The sequence below is a fragment of the Malania oleifera genome, chromosome 4, assembly GCF_029873635.1.
Source record: "Malania oleifera isolate guangnan ecotype guangnan chromosome 4, ASM2987363v1, whole genome shotgun sequence".
Lineage (NCBI taxonomy): Eukaryota > Viridiplantae > Streptophyta > Magnoliopsida > Santalales > Ximeniaceae > Malania > Malania oleifera.
Genome location: NC_080420.1, coordinates 122,695,407 through 122,718,315, shown reverse-complemented (window position 1 = coordinate 122,718,315; position 22,909 = coordinate 122,695,407). Strand labels below are relative to the sequence as shown.

At 36.1% G+C, this 22,909-nt stretch overlaps 1 protein-coding gene and 1 long non-coding RNA gene across 2 annotated transcripts; both read left to right on the top strand.

Moving 5' to 3' along the window:
* Window positions 1–358: 358 nt before the first annotated feature.
* On the top strand, window positions 359–10,019 carry LOC131154114 (uncharacterized). Its single transcript, XR_009136330.1, has 4 exons — window positions 359–1,279; window positions 1,827–1,974; window positions 6,621–6,681; window positions 8,001–10,019. It is a non-coding gene; the product is annotated as an uncharacterized LOC131154114 (long non-coding RNA).
* Window positions 10,020–17,498: 7,479 nt separating this feature from the next.
* Window positions 17,499–22,316, top strand: LOC131154112 (alkaline/neutral invertase A, mitochondrial). Its single transcript, XM_058106635.1, has 6 exons — window positions 17,499–18,567; window positions 19,667–19,832; window positions 20,095–20,306; window positions 20,854–21,347; window positions 21,481–21,529; window positions 21,683–22,316. The coding sequence occupies exons 1-6, from the start codon at window positions 17,794–17,796 to the stop codon at window positions 22,007–22,009; spliced, it is 2,022 nt and encodes a 673-aa protein (XP_057962618.1). The 5' UTR covers window positions 17,499–17,793; the 3' UTR covers window positions 22,010–22,316.
* Window positions 22,317–22,909: the final 593 nt, after the last annotated feature.

Below are 22,909 nucleotides of genomic sequence, written 5' to 3'. Positions count from 1 at the left end.
TTGAGTGAGAGTTTTGTTTGTACAATTTTATTTGGTTTGCTTATTATGAATTGAGTTAGGGGTTCACATTAGTGCCACTAAATCTAATTAGTCTTAATTAATTATTTTGATATTTTTAATTTTGTGTGCTACAATGATCATAAATTTACTGTGTTCTTACGATTTGAGGGAACAATTTTGTCTCCTTGGAGATAGTTTTGTTTGCTTATTTTGAATTGAGTTAAGGATCACATTATTGTTAGTGTTAGCATTTCTTATTAATGATATATATACTTTCCATTTTAGCAAATTATTTACTTTTCTTTTTTACCATTTCTCTTATATGTATATACTCTTCTTCCTTGTATTGGGTGTGAATCAATAATAAAAAAATTATTCTTTCTCCAATTTCAACATGGTATCAGAGCATCTATCTTAAACCTAATTTTCTTTTCTCCTTCGTTCTTTCTTCGCCGCCGCACGCCCATCCGGTTTCTCTTCTCCATCTCCGGGAGCTTGTATCAGTTAAGTCTCTCAGATTCTTCACTGCCCCTCTGCACTGCGAATCTGCAAGTTGCCGACGCCAGTCACGCCACGCTGAGTCTCTGTCTCTCGACTCCCTTTTTTTTTTTTTTTTCTTTTTTCAGCATCTCTCGGAGTTGTTTCAGTCCGGTTGTCTTCTCCGGCCAGACCCTTTTCGCTCGGCGTACGCTCAACCTCTCCGGCTTTCTCTTCTCGGCTGGTGTGTCTTCTGCAGCAGCTCCGGCGGTCTTTCTCTTCTTCTCTCGTCGTCGCCGATTCGTCCTCGTCACTTGTCATTGGCAGACTGCCTCTCTCAGGCTCTCATCTTGTTTGTTGTGTCCGGCTGGTTCCTCCCCGACCCTCACAGTCAGCCCGGAATTCTCTCGGCGTGCTCTCTCGCTCACTCCGGCGTTCCCTCAGCTTCTCCGGCTTTGCTCCCTTCTCTCTCTGATTTCTTTCCCGGCCGACTTGCAGTCCCAGCTTCTCTGTTTTTTTTATTCCCGGCTCCGGCTACAGCTACCCGAATAGAGTCATTGAAGACTCGCCGAGTACACAGCATACCAGCACAGCTCCGGCGTAACCGCACGCAGCAGACCACCACAATCAGCAGCATACCAGCAGCCCCCAGACCCGCACACAGCAGAATACTCACTACAATAGCCCATCTTCTTCGGCAGTTTTTTTGTTTTGATTGACCATCTCCGGTTTCGGCTTGCCTTCGTGGTCTCAACACTCCGACGGCACCTTCGGCTTCTCTACGCTCGAAGATTATTAAATTGTAGGTTTATATTTTTGGTCATTGCAAAACTCGGATTTGACCCAATTCAATGGTTTGATTCCTCTGAACTGAACTGATCTGACATCATGGAAGCATCTGTTTTTTCAACGACACCTACTCTCATTGGTTCTTCAATCTCTTTTGAGATTGTTATCTCTGGTCTCACCAACGAACAATGTCGTCGACTCTTGGATCCTTTATCGCCCTTGAACACCAACTCTACCAATTTTGCTGGTAACCTCGCATCTTGTCATTCTGCTTCTCTAACACTGAATGGATTGTTGATTCAGGTGCCTCCGATCACATGACTTCCAATTTGTCTTCTCTTGATAATATTTAGCTTCTTAATCAACCATGCCCCATTAAGCTTCTAAATGGTGACATTGTTCCTGTAACTCATATGAGCACTATGCGATTTTCTCCTAATTTCTCTCTTTCTAATGTTCTTTATGTGCCTTCATTTAAATTTAACTTAGTATCCATCAGCAAACTTACCACTGATCTCAATTGTGTTACTATATTTTTTCCCACCTTTTGTGTCTTTCAGGACTTATCAACAAGGAGACTGATTGGAATGTGTGAAGTACGTGATAGGCTTTACCACTGTAAACCCCCCTCCGCCTCAGTTTTCCACTCTCAACGTGTTTCTGACACCACTCTTTGGCACCAACGTCTCGGTCACCCTTCCATTTCATGTATGCCGAAACCCTTAAATACTTCTTCTCCTCATTTTCCTTGTGATGTTTGTGCTAGAGTAAAGCACACACGTTTACCTTTTTCCTTGAATACACAGAAGAGCATATTTTGTTTTAATCAGATTTATTGTGATATATGGGGTTATCCTACAGTTTCACTCTCTGGTGCACATTATTTTTTAACAATTGTGGATGACTACTCACGTGCTACATGGGTCTATCTTATGCACATGAAATCTGATACTTTTACTTGTCTTAAAAATTTTTGCGCCATGGTCAAAAATCATTTCAATTGCACTGTTAAGCATGTACGCACTGATAATGGTCGAGAATTTCTATCAACCCCGCTTCAAACCTTTTTCCATGATCAAGGCATTTTTCACGAGCGCACATATGTGAATACACCACAACAAAATGGTGTTGCCGAGCGTAAACATCGTCATCTTCTTAATGTGGCTCAGAGTTTACGTTTTCAAGCCAATCTTCCCGTTTCTTTTTGGGGCGAATGCATTCTGACAGCCACCTATTTAATTAATCGTACCCCTTCACCTAACCTCAATCATAAGTCCCCTTATGAACTTCTTTTTCAGAAACCCCCTTTGTGTACACACTTGTGAGTGTTTGGGTGCATGTGCTATGCCTAAACTACTTGCCAACATCGCGATAAATTTTCTCCTCGTGCTTTTCGATGTATTTTCTTAGGTTATTCTACTCATCATAAGGCTTATCGTGTCTACGATCTTGAAAAAAAAAAAAAATTCATCTCCTGTGATGTCACTTTTGAAGAAAATGTTTTTCCCTATCATCTCGTCTCTCCAACTCCCACATCTTCTCCAGTCCTTCCTCTTCCTATTCCTAATATACATCCTTCCTACACTTTACCTTCTCCACCACCCACACCTAACCCTAGCCCCTCCTCTCTCTCTCCTTCTCCCTTGGTCCCCTCCCTGACACTTCCCACCACCCTCCACCCCCCCCCCACCACCCCCTCTACCTCCCTCTTCATGGCCCAAACGAGTTGTCACACATTCCTCTCACTTAGCTGATTATATATGCCCTACTTTACCAAAGTCCTCCACGACTTCACAGGTTTCAAGATGTCCATCAGATACGGTTCATTGTCTCTCCTCTTTTTTATCTTACCATCGTTTCTCTACACCACATTTGGCTTTTCTTTCTGTTATGTCCCAAAATCCAGAACCCACCTCATATTCTCAGGCTATGCTACACTCCCATTGGCGTGATGCCATGACGTTTGAAATCCAAGCCTTAGAAACCAATACATGGGTTCTTCAACCCCTTCCCCCTGGAAAAAAACCAATTGGCTGTAAATGAGTGTTCAAAACAAAACTCCGGGCCGATGGATCCATAGAGCGACACAAAGCTCGTTTGGTGGCCAAGGGCTACACTCAGGTAGAAGGTTTGGATTATCATGATACTTTTGCTCATGTTGCTGAACTCGTTACTGTCAGGTGTGCTCTTGCAGTGGCGCCCACTCGGAATTGGCATCTCCTTCAATTGGACGTCAACAACGCTTTTCTCCATGGTGACCTCGATGAGGAGGTTTATATGATCCCTCACCCAGGTTATTGCAAACAGGGGGAGACTCGTGTTGGTCGTCTTCAGAAATCCCTTTATGGCCTCAAGCAAGCTTCTCACAATTGGTTCTCTAAATTATCTTCTGTTTTACTTGCTGCAGGTTTCACCCAATCTCAGGCCAATCACTCTCTTTTCACCCGCTCTCGGGGTCAGTCTTTTCTTCTTATACTTGTTTATGTTGATGACATTCTCATGGCAGGCAATGATCTCTCCGCTATTAGCACTTTCAAAGTCATGCTCGCTCAGAAATTCAAACTCAAGGATCTTGGAAAATTGAAATATTTCCTTGACCTCGTAGTTGCTCGCTCTCCCACTGGCATTTTTCTCAATCAACGCAAATATGCTTTTGACATCCTCACTGATAGCGGTCATCTAGGTGCTCGTCCTGCCCACTTTCCCATGGAACAAAATCTGAAGCTCAATAATACTGATGGTACTCTCCTCTCCGATCCAAACTCGTTTCGGCGCCTTGTTGGACGTTTGATATATCTCACCATCACTCATCCCAACCTTGTCTTTCCAGTCAACATTCTCAGTCAATTTATGCACCAGCCCAGACAACCACATTATGATGTTGCTGTACGTGTTCTTCAATACATTAAGGCTTCTCCAGGTCAAGGCTTATTTTTTCCTACTACCAACACTCTTCAAGTCTCGGCTTATTCTGATTCGGATTGGGCTTGTTGTCCCCTTACTCGCCGCTCCACCACTGGTTTTTTTCATTCAATTTGGCACTAGTCCCATTTCCTAGTGCACTAAGAAACAAACTACCGTCTCTTGCTCCTCCGCCGAAGCTGAGTACTGGGCACTTGCTTTTACTACCTGTGAACTTACATGGCTCAAAACTCTTTTACATGATCTTGGCGTACCGCATTCTCAGCCTATGCTCTTATATTGTGACAATCAAGTGGCTCTTCACATTGCCCAGAATCCTGCTTTTCACGAACGTACCAAACATATAGAAATCGATTGTCATATTGTTCGTGAAAAGTTACGGGCTGGACTCTTCTTCATTAAGCATATTCCTACCCACAGTCAGCTTGCCGATATCTTCACTAAAGCTTTGGGTCGTGAACATTTTCAAAACTTATCACACAAGTTGGGCATTACGGATCTCCATGCTCCAACTTGAGGGGGAGTATTAATGATATATATACTTTCCATTTTAGCAAATTATTTACTTTCCTTTTTTTCCATTTTTCTTATGTATATATACTCTTGAAATCCTTGTATTGAGTGTGAATCAATAGTAAAAAAATTATTCTTTCTCCAATTTCAACATATCTCCCTAATTAAGTTGATTGTCCAATCTCCATGATTTGGTCAATTTCCATGATTTGTGTAATTAGAGCATAATTTGTGTAATTAGTATTAATATCATTAATGGTTTACCTTTGTGAGCTTGCCATCTTCACCTATAAGAGGATGGCTCTTGTACTGCTTTATACATACAAAGAATACATAAGTCATTTACAACTCTTTCTTTCTTCTCTTAGTTTTAACATGGTATTAGAGTCAAGTTTGGTTCTTGACCGCTAGTTGGTGTCTTTCTTTTGGCTCCGCCACTCTCTCACCACTGGTATTCCAATACCATAAATCTATTTCGTTGCTCCAAAGTTTTTCACTTGGTGCAAAAATCATCCCGATTCGACGTCGCATGCCTCACAAGCCCAGTCACCAGTGGCTAGACATCGCTGCATCCGCCACCGCTCGCCGTCATCTCCAGCAACCTTCTAGCAATTTTCTAGCCATCGTCCATTGCCACTTCCGGCAGAGCTTCGACGAAGTTGGTCTTCTTTGACTAGTTTTTCGTGCTCATTCCATCAACGCCCTCCTTTTTCTCTTAATCAATCATTATTATCATTTTTTTTTTATGTTATGGCTTCTTTAAATGATGCTGCTCGCCCTATAGAGATAGTTTTGAATGGCTCAAACTACAATGCTTGGGCCCAACAAATGTTAGTTTTTTTTAATTGGTCAGAGATTATGACGTTTTGTCATTGGAACAAAATAAAAACTCACAAAAACTGATAAGCAATCCACATAGGAGTTTGATGAGGCTCTTTATGAATGGGAAAGTACTCACTCTAAGATCCTTTCTTGGTTTATTAATACATCAATTCTTTTCATTCAGAGTCTACTTCCTAAGTTTCGGAATGCCAAACTTGCTTGGGATTTTTTGGCAAAACGATACAACTGTGATAGTGATGTTATTTTTTTTTTACTTTGTTTGGGCTAATCACCCAGGCTTAGTCCAGCCTTCGGGCCGTACAACCCGTGCCATAAGGGAAGTAAAATGGCGCGTTTGTTACAAAGAGTGTCTTATATACATATCTGTTAATTTATGTGAATACAAATAATTAATAAGATAATTTCGAGGGCTTGCTGAGAAATGCGAGTGTCATAATAGCAGTAATGGTATTAGTACAAAGGGAAGCTACTTGTATTGTCAGGTAATCTTCCATATCCTCGACTAATTGTGTGCGTGAGTGTAAAATAATAATGATTTCATAAATGTGTTTATCTACTTAGTGAATTGGCTATTTTTCTGTACACTAAATGCATGTTGGTCATACACTGACATTAACTTAGTCTTTCCTTTACTGAGCTGTGCTTCACCCCTACTTTACAAACTGTCTTTTTAGGGAATCCTAGAGATCGGGTCTAGCAGGCTAGAGGAGCCGAGCTAGTGGTGTAAATTTTATGTAGGTAGTATGTAGATATAGATTTTATTTTTGTTTAGTTTTATAGAATGTAATTATGTAAAAATGGATATATTTGTGTATAAAGATTGTTAGAACTATGGTAATGTAATTTGAGGATTTTATATTTTATTTCTACTGCATATATGTATTTTATATATGATGAACAAGGTATTAGATACACAGATGTCACTGAAGTAACACTCTGGGCCCACGTGGCGGGTCGGGGTTGTTACAGGTTATATTTGAGGGTATAAATATTTATTTGGAATTTATGAGCTTATGAAATATTAAAATAGTATTTTAGTTAGGATTGATTTAATAGAACTACGATTTTTATTTCAGGGTTCGGGTGAGTGCCACAGGTTCTTTTTGGGATCCCTGTTGTCGTAATTCAAGAAATCAGGTAAAGGAGAATATATATTAAATCAGATTTTTGTGAGTTAATTGGAAAATGAAATATGTTATGAATATATGTATATATGTTTTTTGTATGAGTTTAAGATGCCAACCATTTAAATTATACTTTCTGAGCTTAAGGTTTTTTTATTAGATACGTATATGTGAAATTGAATCGATGAAAGTGAAAGATATTTTCAAGATAATTATGTAAGAAGTGAAAGGTATATTTTCAGCATATAAATGTTAAATGTAGGTTGGCTTATTTTATAGGAAATATATATGAAGTTTACTGCTAAATAGTGAGGCATGAGTAAATAGGAATTTTGTGTGGAAATATGTTATATGTGTGAGATGCAGGATATACAGGAAATGAATTGAGTATGAAAATGTTATATGAAATATGTTGTATGTGAGTGTTAATGCAACCATGTAAAACAACTGAAAGATGATGGGTAAAACAGCTGAAAAATATTGGGTAAAACAGCTGAAAGATGTTGGGTAAAAAAGCTGAGAAATGTTGGGTAAAACATTTGAAAGATGTTGGGTAAAATAACTGAAAGATATTGGGTAAAACAGCTGAAAAATGCTAGGTATGTTATGAAATGAAATGGAAATGGAAATGAATGAAATGGAAATGAAATGTGAAATGTGAAATGTGATCAATGTAAAATGGAAAAGAGTCACGTAAAGTGAAACGCTACGAAATGACAAAGCTGAGAACATAAACAGATGTGAATTATAGAATAATGACAGACATGATAACGTATTATGGTATTATCAGGATTTATGCTAGTAGAACATGTTACGTTTGGGCGAGACAAACTCTTCGCATGAGGGCTTGCTAAGAAAGGCGAGTGCCCTGGTTGAATCGGGTATAGCAGTAGACTGCATAACGTGCTAAGGTAGAAGGAAACTACTTGTATGGACGGGGGTAGATTTCTTTATTCTTGGGAGCCTGCACCAGTAAACTTTTGTATGAACTGTGTGAGTACGAGATTAATCTATCACTTGAGGGCTTACTGAGTAAGGTGAGTGCCCTAATATGCTTTAACTGTGACCTTTGGGTTGCCTAATATATCATAGCAGAGGGGTGCTATTTGTTTGGGCGGGTAATCACCCCTATCCTTAGGTAATCTCATGGGTAAAATACCTTACATGTGTTTGAATAGAATTAGAAAATGATTTCAGAAATTATGTTAATGATTTGCAAATGATGAATAATATGTTATATACAACCCTCATGTTGGCCACACACTATTTTAATATATTGTTTCTTCCCTTACTGAGATGTGTCTCGCCCGAATATGAACTTATCTTTTTCAGGTCCTCCACCAGATCGAGCTTAGAGAGCTCAAGGTGTTTGTAGCATTTTTGGGATATAGAAAAGAAATAGTATATACTTAGCTGATATTTTGGGTTGTATGGAAGTTGTTGACTTTTTGAGTCCGATCCCTGTTTTGATAATGACAAACCACAATATCCCACTTGTGTAACTGAGTGTGAACAGGTTTATATTTCTGTTAGCACAAGTGATGATTGCAAAATGGAAGTCGTAAAGAGCACTGAGAAAAAACACCAATGGACATATTCCATGGAGCATTGAGGAGCAAAAGACACAAAGACTTTATTTATTTTCTGGGTTGTAATAATAATTAGGGTTGAATGTGCATGCATCTTACATGATTTAAAATTGAAGCTCTACCTGACCTTAGATTGACCATAGGACCTCCAAATAACATGAAAAACTCTTTTCATAAAATGTCTAACTTATACAAAGATTTTTAAATGATTTTAAAGTTAAAAGAAGGCAAAAACTAAATTTTTCAAAGGGGTCGGTCAACCGGCTAGTCGACCGAATGTTAGAAATGAGCAATTTTCCCACTCAATTAGATCTCATCTCAAACCATGTTCAACATGAAAATTGTGGCATTTTCCCATAGCTTGAGTTTGATACTAAGAACGTTCAAATTGGAGTCACACAAAAAAATTTATGGCCAAAACACTGAAACGTGTCTATAAGAGAAAAAATCCCTTCATGTTTCTTCCATCTCATTAATGGGCATTTTTCTCAAACCAAAACTCATTATCTTAAATGTGTTCAACATGAAAGTTGTGTAATTTTCTCTTACCTTTCTATTGATATCAATAAAATCCAATTTAGAGTTGTATAGAAAAAGTTATGGCCAAAAAACTTAACAATGTCCGTGTAGAAAAGTCGAGGCTGGTCGACCGAACCTTCACTACGGTCGACCGAAACTTGTGGATTTCAAGCCTCGGTAGACCGTACCTTGAGCCTGGTTGACCGACCTTCTCGGGAAAGTATCCCAACTACCAAAAAATGGCTAGTTTTCAAAATAAAAATATATTTTAAGGTCCCAACGGTTATATAACGGTCACAATGGGTTTTTGCCTATAAATACAATCCCAAAACACTTGAAAATTGTTGGAGAATCTCTTTGTTAATTTAGTTTATCATTCTTTGATTCTCCCACACTTCTATGCCCCATTTGTTCTTTAAATTCTCATTTTTATCCTACTCTTCTTTTATTTGAAAATCATTTTGGGAGAAAATACTTTTAAGTTTTTTTATGTGAAGAGGCTTTAGCATATGTCATGTACATATATATTGCTTGATGGCCTTGTTTTTTCATTTGTGATATATTTTCGAAGATTAAAATGTCTCATATTCTCTTCTTTTGAAAACCATTTTTGGGGAAAATATTTTTGGAGTTATTTTTGAAGAGGCTTGAGCATATAACATTCTCTATATGTATATTGCTTGAAGGTCTTTCTATTTTTCATGTTTTCAAAGATTAAATTTCTCCCATATTCTTTTATTTGGAAAAATATTTTTTGGACAAATTTATTGTGAATAATGCCTTGAAGGCTTGGACTAATATTCTTGTTCATATATTTTGTTTGAATGTCTTCTTGGGATTAATTTAACTAAGGTAAATCATTTTGAAGAAAACCCTAATATTCTCCTACTCTTATCTTGAAATACATTTGTTGGAGAATTTCTTTGGGTTATATAAGAAGGAACCTTGAGCATATATCAATTTAATATATACTTGCTTGAGAGGCTTCTCCTTTTATTTTATAAAGGTCAATCATTTTAGAAAAGAAAATCATTTTCCAAACTCTCAAGTTTTACTTAAAAAATATTTTGAGAGAAAACTCATACTCTACATGAGCTCCATTTCAAAATCATATGAGAATGCATATTAGATTTTAATGTTGTACATCCCCGCTTAGTTTAGAAGCATATTTTATGTATAAAATGATTTTCATGTAACGGTTCGGTTTAGCCCATTAATTGAATTGGGGAGTCTTAGCCTCGCAAGTGAGACCGGTTTGGTTTAGCTCGGAATTGAACTTGGGAGTCTTAGCCCCGCAAGTGAGACTAGTTTGGCTCAGCCTAGTAATTGAACTGGGGTTTTTCTCGTCCCGTAAGGAGAGGATGTAAAAGGCTTTTACTCCGCCCGGTTAAGTGAGTAGGTATAGTGGAATCCTTGGGGGTAAGCCCAAGGCGGGAATGTAGGCTGGTTTGGCCGAACCTCGATAACAAATCTGGTGTCGCTCTTTCTATCTTATTTAAATTCCTGCACTTTAATTTCAGCATGTGTATGAATGTTTATTTAATGTCGAAATTATTCTCATGCACACATTTGATTTAAATAAGATACTGCATATGTGTATGTTTGCTTTTATTGTTAAACTCACTTTACATACACGTATATATGTTGATTGGGATATGATACTGTGGTGAATCAGCGAATTGTTTAAATTAGTCAAAAGTTTTTAAAACCCAATTCACCCCCCCTCTTGGGATCACACCAATTCCAACAGAAGTTATGTTTTATGTTTTATGTTTTAAGTCTTCTGAGATATGCATGGTTGTGAAATATACTGGTGTTTGTGAATACTGAATGTTTTTTGAGATATGTGTATATATGAAAATACAAGTTATGAATAGTTATTTTGGATTATAGATAGAAATAGTAAACTTTAGTATTATATTTGTGAAGATTATATTTATATTTTCTGCTGCGTACATAATATTAGAATGTATATTATCATGTAAATGAATGGATTAGTAGCGTTCTGGGCCCATGTAGAGGGTCAAGGTGTTACCTGTATCCTAAGTTCTGATACCACAATGTAACACTCAGAACCCGAAACTGTGGTCCGAAGTGTTATTTAAAATAAATCTTTGATAGCATATAACAAAACAATGGAAGATCTCCATAACAATTACCAAAGCACTAAAAATTAACCTTTATTACAATAAAAATCCCAATACAACAATAAGATTCTAAAATCATAAAAAACATAAATAAAATACTTAACAATTCTAAACTAGACATTCAATCCCACCCACGCTTCCACTGCGCACTCTAATTACTGTCATACTCCTCATGATATCTGAAAATTATTTCATAATGATGGGGGTGAGACACCTTTAAGTAAGGATAGAATAAATTATTATCAGTGTGTGACAAAAGAGTTTTCGTGCATCACATATAAATAACATACAATACTTGTATCATATAAATAACTTTTTATACTGTGGTTCATGTTTACATAATGAAGCGTTATATCCTTCGGTGACCACATCTGGTGCATATCCAGGCACTCACTGACATTAAGGCACCTTCTACTCCCTACCCCAATTTAGCAAGCCCTTAGACTACTCCAAGAATCAGGGTCCCATAATCAAGATCGCGTCCCCCTTTGCCTAGATACCACAAAACATATTCCCCAGATATGCAACTTCACAATACCATGGTACGATATTCATAAACATATTTCACATTACTCTCAACAATATCTCAACAAGTTTAATTTATATAATAATTTGAAATAATCTCAAACCACACATTTAAATAATAAAATCATACTTTAATAACACTCAGAAAAAATCATATACCTCATAATATAATCATATATTCAAATTTAAAACGAACATATACTCAAATTAAAATCAACATAATATCCATTTAATTATATTCTTTAATTTATTCGATTAATCTTTGAAGACAGTTAACATAATTTATTCCCCTTACCTCACTTGAGGAGAAGTGCCTAGGAAGCCCAAACCTAAAATCTGCTCAAATTAACTTGCTAAGGATCGAAGTCGGGACCCTGTGGTGGTGTCCGATAGCTGAAGATTTGAAAGAAATTGAGGAGAGAGAGTGAGTTTATCTTATCCCAGGAGTGGTGCCTACGACGCCATAATCACAAATCCACTCCGATTAAAATATTGGCGGACGAGATAGGAACCTAGTGGTATTTTCCGTTCTTCAATCGGCTCACGTTTAGCTAAGAAAATCAAGGAGAGAGAGAGAGGTGATGGAGGAGAGAGAAAATGGAGAGACATGAGGAGAGAGAGAGAGAGTGAAAATTGCGTTCTGTTGTTTGCTTCTTAGTTACTTAACTTACATATATATATGTAACGACTCAGAAAAATAATAATATTTAAATATTAAGAGAGAGAGAGAGATGAAAGCAAAAATAGAAGGAAGCTGCCAAGCTTCATCGATGGACATAGGGTTTCATCGACGAAGGCTTTAAGAATTTCGTCGACGAACATAGGGTTTCGTCGATGAGAAAATACCGAGAGGGATTCTGAGGTAGCCTAAATTTCGTCGACGAATACAAGGTCTCGTTGACGAAATTTATGAAGGACTCGTTGACGAATACAGGGTATCGTCGACAAAGTCTCTCTCTCTCCCTACGACTTTCTATCCCTTCTCTCTTCGTTTCCGGCCCCACCAGTTGCCGGATCGACCATCCGAGGCTACCACGACGCTCCTGGTGAAATTCCCTACAAGTTTGCCGGAGCGGATCGTCGAGACAAAGAAATTTGATTTCATCCCAAATTCTGGGTAAGGTCTTTTATTGAGTTTTTGACTTCCTGACAGTTATGGGAAATGATGTAGACTAGGAAATACTGATGTTTTGTTCTGAGATATTGTGTTTTCAGGATGTTGGGTTAGGAATCCTGTGGGTATAAAGCCAGATTTTTATAGGGGCTTTTCAAGGTTGAGGTAAAGGAAATATGCTATGTTAGGAGTTTTTATAGAGTTAATAGAGATTTCATAAACATATTTTCATGCCAGTTTATTATACAGCTTTTATAGAAAATGAGCATAAATGTTTGTGTGGCCTAAGTAGACTTTTATGTGAAGAAGGAATTTATACAGTTTTTATGAAATATTATACTATACTGAATACAAAAAAATATAAATAGTATATACATCTGATATAGTTTTCCAGCATATGAGATTATATAGATTTAGATTTATATTCGCAGAGAAATGTACATGCATATACAGTTTTTATATGAATAGTTCAGGAAACAGATATATATATATATATACATATATACAGATACATGTATACAGTATTATTCAGATCGGTATTTATACCACAACTTTTATACAGAATTTGTTATGACATGTTTCCTATTACTGTAAATATACAGACAAAAATACAGAGGTAGCATCAAGATGCTATAGATGCAGTATACAGTTTTACAGTATATATATATATATATATATAGTACATGAAGACAGCGTTACGGTAATTTTGGAAACATGATGGAAACAGTAAAAGAGTATATATGTATATAGTAACAGATCCCTGAGGAAAGGTACACAGACAGATACAGATTACAGAGCACGATACCGTTGCTAGATACAGATAGAGTGCAACCACATATCTCATATAGTATGTGGGTATCGTCATGCCGTGCTCGAAGAGTATGCAGCTCCCCAGTACATTGGGTTGAGAGGACCGGTTTGACGAGGTAGTAGCCAGTCCCCAGCTTAGGAGAGGATGCAGTTTGGCCAGGCTGAGGTAGTGTAGAGTATGATGACCTATCTGGAGGGCGGACCAGATAGAGTCCCGCCTACGGGCCGCACAACCCTGTCATAAGGGGTCAAATCATAATGTACAGAGTCCTAGGGATAAAAGCACAGTTATATATATATATATATATATATATATATATATATTTACAGTTTTACAGTATATGATGAGTATAGTATGATATATTATCAGTATGAAAAGTAGAAAAACAGACGATACGATATGTTTTAAATTGTGAAAGAAAGATATGTCTTACAGATGATTTATTTCATTGCAGTTCAGTTATTATTATTTTTAAAGTACTTTTAACTTAGTTGCCACACACTAGTAATAGCATATTTCCACTTACTGAGCATCGACTCACCCCATTATTTTACCATTTTTCAGGTGAGCCAGTTAGGCGAGCAGATCAGGCTCGCGGATAGAGTGTAGCCCATATCACCCTGGTTATAGGATGAGTTTCTGTCAGAGTAGTGTATGTTTTTAGGATAGATGATACTTGAGGGGCATTTTGTATGGTCTGTATATTCTGGAATCTGGTATTGTACAGTTTATGTATAAATGGTTTTATGATTTATGTTTCCGCTGCGTAGGACTGGTTATTATTATATGTATATATATATATATATATATATATATAAAATATATATATGATGCAAAATGATAAGAATTTTGAGGTCGTTACAATATATATATATATATATATATATACATATATATATGATATTAATATATTATATTATATTATTTAATTAATAATAATTATTTAATTAATTTATTTTTATTTACACTTCCACGCATTTTAATTTTCTAGGACGTTACATTATCATTTTATTATTTTGTATGTTACAATGATCATATATTTATTGAGTTTCAAAGACAATTTTGTTTATTTATTTTTATTATGTTGTCTTATAAAAATGTGTCTTGTATAATTGAAGTGTGAATCGAAGGCAATGGTCTTGGCCCCTACTCTTATGAGATATTGTCTACTTTGACTCATTGGTCAAATGGGTTTGTTCTATAAAAGAAGTCTCATATAATTGGAGTGTAAACAAATCTTATAAACTTAAGATCTCCCTATTACACATGTGATGTGGAATTCGTAACAGTTTCCTATAAACTTTAGCCAAATGACACGAACTTCTCATGAAATTTAAATTTTTTTTAAGAAACCTCCCTTTCACCCAAAGATTTTGCAAAAACGCATACCGTGTTTGGAAGTATGGATTTCAAATCTTAGATTTGAATTTGGATAAATTTTAATATAATATTATATTACACCTTATCCAAATTCAATACAAATTCACCCTCAGGGTGTGATTCAAGTGGTAGTGTGGGTTACGGGAGTGCCTCTCATAAGATCAGGTGTTCAAACCCTCTCAAGTTCGTTTCCGCAAAAATATAATATTATGAATAGTCACGTGAACCGTAAAACGGACAAGTGAAAATCCGATACGTAATCCCAAAAATATATAATTCTAAATTCAATGACTGCTTAAATATGAAGGCAAACATTTTACGTGTTTTTATTTTCAATAATTTTTTAAAAAAATAGTATTCTCTTTCAACCCTCAAAAACTGCGACAAATTTCAAGCATCACATTGACACGTGGCAGCCTCCCAGATGGTGAAAACAACTGGGTTGTTATCTATACAACAAGCCAGCAACACACCCACCTAAAATACACGTCATCGACTCTTATGTGACCTTTGCCTGCGCACGTGCAACACAATGCATGCTACGAATTATTCCACCACCACAAAGAAAAAAAATAAAATAAAATAAAATGGAAATCTTGACGTCCACGAAAAGTTGTACAACTGAAAATCCAAAAAATAGAAAAGCTTTTATAAATTTATAAAAACTCAAATCATTTAATCCTCCTTTTCGTAGGCAAAGTATATTTTGCCTTTTGCTTCTTAAATAAAATATTTAAAAAATAAAATATATAGATATATTATGTAATGTCAAAATAAAGATAAGATATCTTTGCATTTTAAAATACGAGTAAATTTTTTTGTACATAAAATGACATACTAAAAATAAAATAAATCAATGATTATAACATTCAGACAAATTTTTTTATTTAGTTGCTCTATCCCGTAAATATTTGTGTAGAAAAATTTGTTTTATTAGTATCATAATGGGAAAATTTAAATATTTTAATAATAATTAGTAAATAATATGGGTCAAACATTGTTGAGAATATTTTAAATTAAAATTTATGGTTACAGTCATTATATTTATTATGATTGAAAGAATATTTTTTTATGACTTACAAATACTGAATGTTAATATTATACACAAATTTTCTAAATCAACTTTCATTCACTTAAAAGTTTATAATGACAAATTTTTAGTTTGATTTTATTTTATTATTGATTTTTGTCAGTATTTTATTCTACAAAAAAAAACACCTAAGTATATCGCAACTCTATCAAATATACAGCAAGCAATATTATTCTATACTTTCTTTCTTACGTTTTTAACTACGTTACACTCTTTATGATCGAGCAAACCGATTCATATATTTCATATTGCTCAGATTTTGTAACAACGCATGATATATCCCAAATATTTCACCTACATAAATCAAGAGGAGACTAGAGTCTAGCATTGATGAGGGTAGTTACCACTCAAGTCAATTGTTCGATCAAAGTAATTGATGTCAGCGTCATGATAACTAGAGCGATATACGCCAACGTTGTAATAACTAGAGGGATTCATGTCAAGTGCCATAAACATGCTCATAAATGGCAAATCTCATAAGCGTCAAATCTCACCAATATAAAAGGGGAGCACTACAAAAAGGACATCTCATCCTAACTTATTCAACTATTGCATAAAAACCTTTCAAGCAAATCCTTTACTTAGGTATCAGAGTGATCCACCGGAGTACATCTGAGCCCTTCTTATTTGTTTCTTTTCAAGTGATCGTGATTAAGGGATTGATTCGTGAAAGTCGTTCAATTTTTTGCTGCAACAGTTGACGCCGTTTGTGGGAATTTCTTGAGAGGTTTTCTTGCCCAATCCTTGATCATGACTATGTCAAATAATTCATGACACAGTTTGCAAGAAATCATAAACTGCATAAATACAACAACAACACACAACCTGCAAGAAATCCAAAACTGCAAACACAGCTTGTAGGAAATCCAACAGCTCCATTCAGAATACATAGAAACTGCACAATGGTAGCAACAGCATAACCCAACTCCATGGTGTCATTTTGTCTGTCAAGCACCAGGAGCTCAATCATTTGAACATCCACACCATAACTAGGACAAACAGCAGCAATTCCATTGGAACCACCCAACTGAACTTTTGAACCCAAAGATTCCAATGCGAACAAATCACCATTGCCATCAAATTCATTATCGTCATCAGAAATCGTCTCGCAGATCTCCATTCAATTTGTAATTTCATTTGATTTTATTATTGATTTTAGTCAATATGTTATTTTATAAAAAAACTTAGTATATTACAACAATATACAACAAGCAATATTATTTCATACTCTCTTTCTTACGTTTTTAACTGCATTACACTCTTTATTATCAAGCAACTGATTCATATATTTCATATTGTTCAAATTTTGTAACAACACACAAACTCACAATATAGTAATTTTGGAGAAGGTACAATTAGTGATTATTTCTACTTTGAAAAAATGCTTTTACTGGCGTGAAATCAATTTTAAATATAATTATATGCTTTTTATTCATTTCTTATAATTTTTTACTAAATTTCAGACAAGCATTTGGTCTGAAAAATTGCATTAATTACACTTTTTACTCTTTTTTTTTTTTTATATTTTTAAATAAAAGAGGACCGTTAGTCATAAATAGGGAAAGGGGAAATTTTAATTTGTGAAGGGTATTATGGGTATTTGACTTGTCAAATTTAACTTCCTTCGTCCAACCAGCACGCTCTCTCCTCCCACCGTTATACTATAAATCAGAAGGCACTCCTCAACTTGTGACCTATTCCCGGCAGCCAATCTCTCAAACTATTTTAGTTAATTTTTATTTCCTGTTCCTTTGAACGCAAATTCATCTTCATCTCTCGTCAACTATTGCTGTCTGTAAGTTCATCAATTTCTCATTTGTATATTTATCACTGACTCAATCTCTGTTCGCGAAGAAAAGTTCAAGATCATCAATATAGCTGTAAACACAGGCACATCTATTTTCTTTTTTCTTTTTTTTTTGGCTGGAGTAATAATTTCGATTCTTTGTTATGCACAAAATCACTTTTATCTGTAATTGTGCCATGAAACCCTCCTGTAGAATCCTCCTCGCACGCCGAAACTCGCTGTTTCCACCTCCGAAATGCCATCATTTTTCGGCTTTTCGTCATAATTTCAACAGTTATCATAAATCTAGTGCATGCCCTTTTCAAATGTCGGGGTTTCGAGGCATAATCGATAAGACCCAGGTGGCATTTTGTATGCCGGGTGCGATTGACTGCTCCAGGGTTTGTTTCAGCAGCTGTTCTAATTTTAGGGTTAGTGTGGGAAGGTGGGTTCCTGTGATTTCTTGTGTTGCATCGGATGTTCGGAGTTTTTCGACATCGGTGGAGTCTCGGGTCAATGACAAGAACTTTGAGAGGATTTATGTTCAGGGTGGGGTGAATGTGAAGCCTTTGGTTGTTGAAAGACTAGATAGGGATGAAAACATAAAGAGTGAAGAAGAAGATAGGACGCTGAGTGATGGGAAGAGTGCAAATGTGGAAAATTTGGGAACTCTAAATGTAAGTGTGGAGAATTTGAATCCTAAGAGGAGGGAGGAATCAAAGATTGAGAAGGAGGCGTGGAGGTTGGTGCAGGGTGCAGTTGTAAATTATTGTGGAAGCCCAGTGGGGACTGTTGCGGCGAATGACCCTTGTGACAAGCAACCACTTAATTATGATCAAGTTTTTATTCGTGATTTTGTGCCTTCAGGGCTTGCTTTCTTGCTCAAGGGAGAAGGAGAGATTGTGAGGAACTTCCTCCTCCATACCTTGCAATTGCAGGTGATTCACCTTCTCCTTTATCTCATTGTAATATTTTATTTGTTTTATTTTTAAAGCTTATTCCTACCCCAACACTCCCCTCCTGCCCCAACAACCCAAGAAAATAAAATTCAGAATCATCATCTTGATACACAAGCAACAAGTTTTTTGAAATTACAGCACATGATTGGGATATGTCTACAAATTTATTTTAGAAAATGTATCTAGGCATATTTAGTAAAGATTTTCTCCCTTCTCGATGTAGATATTTGCATAAAATAAATTAAAGATGAATTATAAGCATTTATTTTCAGACACAATTTGGTTTGCGTTAGAGGTGTATTGGTGTTAGGGGCACTCAAGGGACAAGGGGTTTAGGAGTGTCCATGTTCCGTAGCCCATCCTCAACCCACACAATAAAAAACCATAACATCACGAAGCCAAATTGTTTAATGACCTTTCACATTTACATCTGAAAATTACCTTTGAAAGGTAACATTTTGAATTTTTGAAGGGCTATTTTGAACAGTTGTGAAAGTGAAATCATTCCAGTTACTTCTCTCTCTTTTTGTTGTTTTTATTATAGCATTTTTTTTGTGTGAATTTTAATTAATGCCATTCCCAACTTCCTATAAGAACCACCATTCTTCGTTGTCACAATTTTGCATTCCTGATGATGATATTTTTCAGCCCAACGTTGTGCATTTGTTTGTGATTTGTAGTTGACAGAGTTCCCCACATGAATGACCTTCAGATTCCCCCATAAGCACCCACAGGTTGTAATCTTGAATTCCTTTTGAGAAATTTTGTTCAATGAGTATATTTCAAGTGGGTGTTTGCATAATTTTTTTGCCACAATAGTATCCTTCTTTGTTACCAGGAAAAGCTACATCTTGCTTTCCTATTTTCCTCAAATGCTTTCCTGGGATGTAGCAGACCACAATATATTGCTATTATTATTTATGCATATCCTCAAATGGTCCAATGCCTCATTTTCCCATTTTTACAGCTAATTATAATTTCTAATGCAATTCTTGCAATGCATGGCCTTCTGATAATGTTGATTTGGTAAATGTATTCTTAAAAAATTTCCCTTTCTATTTTAATTTTTCCTAAATAGAGTTGGGAGAAGACAGTGGACTGCTACAGCCCAGGACAGGGGTTAATGCCAGCAAGTTTCAAAGTTAGAACTGTGCCTCTTGATGGCAATAATGGAACATTTGAAGAAGTCTTGGATCCAGATTTTGGTGACTCAGCCATTGGCCGTGTTGCTCCTGTTGATTCTGGTTAGTGCATTTTAATTTTAAATTTTAAAATATGGTACAAACAATTAGCTAGTACCAATAGGTTATTTGAATTAGGAAGTCACATGCAGATGACATATGAGGTCAAGATTTGGAATTGTTTAATTTTTATTGGTGTCTATTTCTTCTACACTAGATTGTCCCTTTTGTGCTTGAATTGCTTCATATGCAATTACTTTTCCCCTAAAATTATTTGCAGCTCATTTAAATATCCTGAAGTGTCTTTATTGTGATTATTTGATAGGTTTGTGGTGGATAATCTTATTGAGGGCTTATGGAAAGATCACTGGTGACTATACATTACAAGAAAGGGTTGATGTGCAGACTGGCATAAAACTGATCCTGAACTTATGTTTAACTGATGGATTTGATATGTTTCCTTCTCTGCTAGTCACTGATGGATCCTGCATGATAGACCGACGGATGGGGATTCATGGTCACCCGCTTGAGATCCAAGTGAATATACTCAGAACTTTTAAGTTATTGAAATATTTTTGTCGCATGTGTGAGCTTTTTACCTGCAATCTAGTCATATGTGCTCTGTTTTCCCAATGAAGTAACGTGAAGATATTTCAGTGATATTTTAATTTAACTGCTATATTCTATGGATATCTACCATTCTACCTCATGAAATAAGCAATTGACCTTTATGCTTCCTTCTCCGATTTGCCATTTGATGAGTTACTCTATATTACCAACATCTTGAAGTGTTCACTGCATTTCTGATGGTCTGACACTGGCTGCTAAAAGGAGGAGGATGATCCAATGTCCATTTGTTAGTCTCTTTAAGATGTGATAGGCTGAATGCTTTTGATAGGTTGAATGCTTTTGGTGTCTATTTTTTGGTAAAGTTGAATAATTGAATTCTGCAAGAGCTTTTTGGCCTGGTGTTTATTTTGTAAGCATGGTATTGCATTATATTTCAATTGTATTTAATATTTCAATTGTATTTATGTTACCTTCTTTTTGCTTCATCTTATGTGTAACAAGTTTGATTTTGCAGGCCTTATTCTACTCAGCTCTGCGTTGCTCCCGTGAGATGCTCACTGTTAATGATTCATCCAAGAATTTAGTGAGGGCAATCAACAACAGACTTAGTGCCTTGTCATTTCACATAAGAGAATATTATTGGGTGGACATGAAAAAGATAAATGAAATCTATCGATATAAGACAGAGGAATACTCCACAGATGCCATCAACAAGTTCAATATCTATCCAGAGCAGATTCCTGCTTGGCTGATGGACTGGATTCCAGAGGCTGGTGGTTATATGATTGGAAATCTACAGCCAGCTCACATGGATTTTAGGTTTTTTACACTTGGAAACCTTTGGTCTATTATTTCATCTTTGGGCACTCCAAAACAAAATGAGGCTATTTTGAACTTGATTGAAGCCAAATGGGATGATCTTGGGGGCTTTATGCCTTTGAAGATATCTTACCCAGCTTTGAAAAATGAGGATTGGCGTATAATCACTGGTAGTGACCCAAAGAATACGTGAGTTTTGAAGACAATCTCTCTTTCTCTCTGTCTCTCTCTTATATGCGTGTGCGTGCATGTACAAAAGCAGGTGCACTCGTCCTGTCTGCGTAGTTTTGTGGCTGCTAAATTTTTTCATGTTGACTTGTAGGCCTTGGTCGTATCACAATGGTGGATCTTGGCCAACACTTCTATGGCAGGTAAGCATGGATTGGATTATAGATTATATGTTTTGAGAAATGCTCAACAAATTGGATCCTTCCTCAAATTGAGTAGCTTTGCAGGCATTCACAGGTTCTACTTTCCTTCTTATGTTTTTGTGGCATTTCTCATACTGTCTTTTGTATTTTCAGTTCACGTTGGCATGCCTTAAGATGGGCAGATTAGAACTAGCCAGAAAGGCCGTTGCTTTGGCTGAGAAGAGGCTTCCTGCTGATCATTGGCCTGAATATTATGACACCCGGAATGGGAAATTCATTGGAAAGCAAGCCCGACTCTTTCAAACATGGACAATTGCTGGTTTTTTGACATCTAAAATCCTGGTGGAGAACCCAGAAATGGCATCCTTGTTGTTCTGGGAGGAGGATTACGAGCTTCTTGAGACCTGCGTGTGCGCACTTAACAAAACTGGCCGGATAAAATGCTCCCGTGGTGCTGCTAAGTCGCAAATTCTAGTGTAGCTGCTAAATATGAAGCCATTTTTTCGTAAGGCAAAAGTGCCTTGCCTCTTTTTACTGTACAGCAACAAGTATACGATAGAGTAACAAAGAATTTGAAGAGCAATTTTTAGCATGAAAATGTAACAATAAAGGTTTTTTACATTACAAGTGTACAATAGCTGTAGGTTTTTCATCTGATTATTCCAAGTCTAAAGTGACTGCTATGAGAGCCTTAGAAATGGTAGTATGGCTCAGCCCCTGTCTACAGATGTATATTGTGTAACAATTATTACAATATCTTATTAATTCTCAAATTTTTTTAAGGACATGATGCTGATTTTTTTCTAGTTTCTATATGTATACCCATTTTTCTTGTTTGTTTAGGTTCATGTTCTCTACTTTTCTATGACCACTTATCTTGTGCTCATTTAACTAGTAGTGTAGGGTTTATTCTTTATGTTAACTAATTCCTTAAGAGGAAAAGGGGGAGTATGACTCGGCAAACATTAAGATAATTTCCTGCGTTGGAGTAAGAATTGCTTAAAATTTTTTGAAGAGGATGAATGTTCATCAATCTTTGTAAAATTCATTGATTAGACTAATTCTCCACTAAAAGCATGCTTTTTTATGGGGGTGGGGTTAGATGATTTATGTTGCTTCATGACACTGATCGCTTACTATATATTTTGTATTTGATTTGTGAACGGGTGGTGTAATGAGTTCACTTTGTGTGCTTTCACATTTTGTGTATAATTAATGTTGCACAAACATTCGTACAATGTTACGAGGACTCCCTGTTTGTATAATATTAACCCAGGAACGATATATTAAGTTAAAAATTATATAAAAAAGTTGAAGGCTAATTTCGCACCAAGGTTTGATTTTAAATTCAAAGTTGAAGTTCGAGCAAAATATCTTATA

Coding starts and splice junctions, on each gene's coding strand:
- LOC131154112 (XM_058106635.1), top strand. CDS start 17,794: ATGCACAAAATCACTTTTATCTGTAATTGTGCCATGAAACCCTCCTGT. Junction 20,307..20,853: donor GTCACCCGCTTGAGATCCAA/GTGAATATACTC, acceptor TTGATTTTGCAG/GCCTTATTCTACTCAGCTCT. Junction 21,530..21,682: donor GGCCAACACTTCTATGGCAG/GTAAGCATGGAT, acceptor TTGTATTTTCAG/TTCACGTTGGCATGCCTTAA.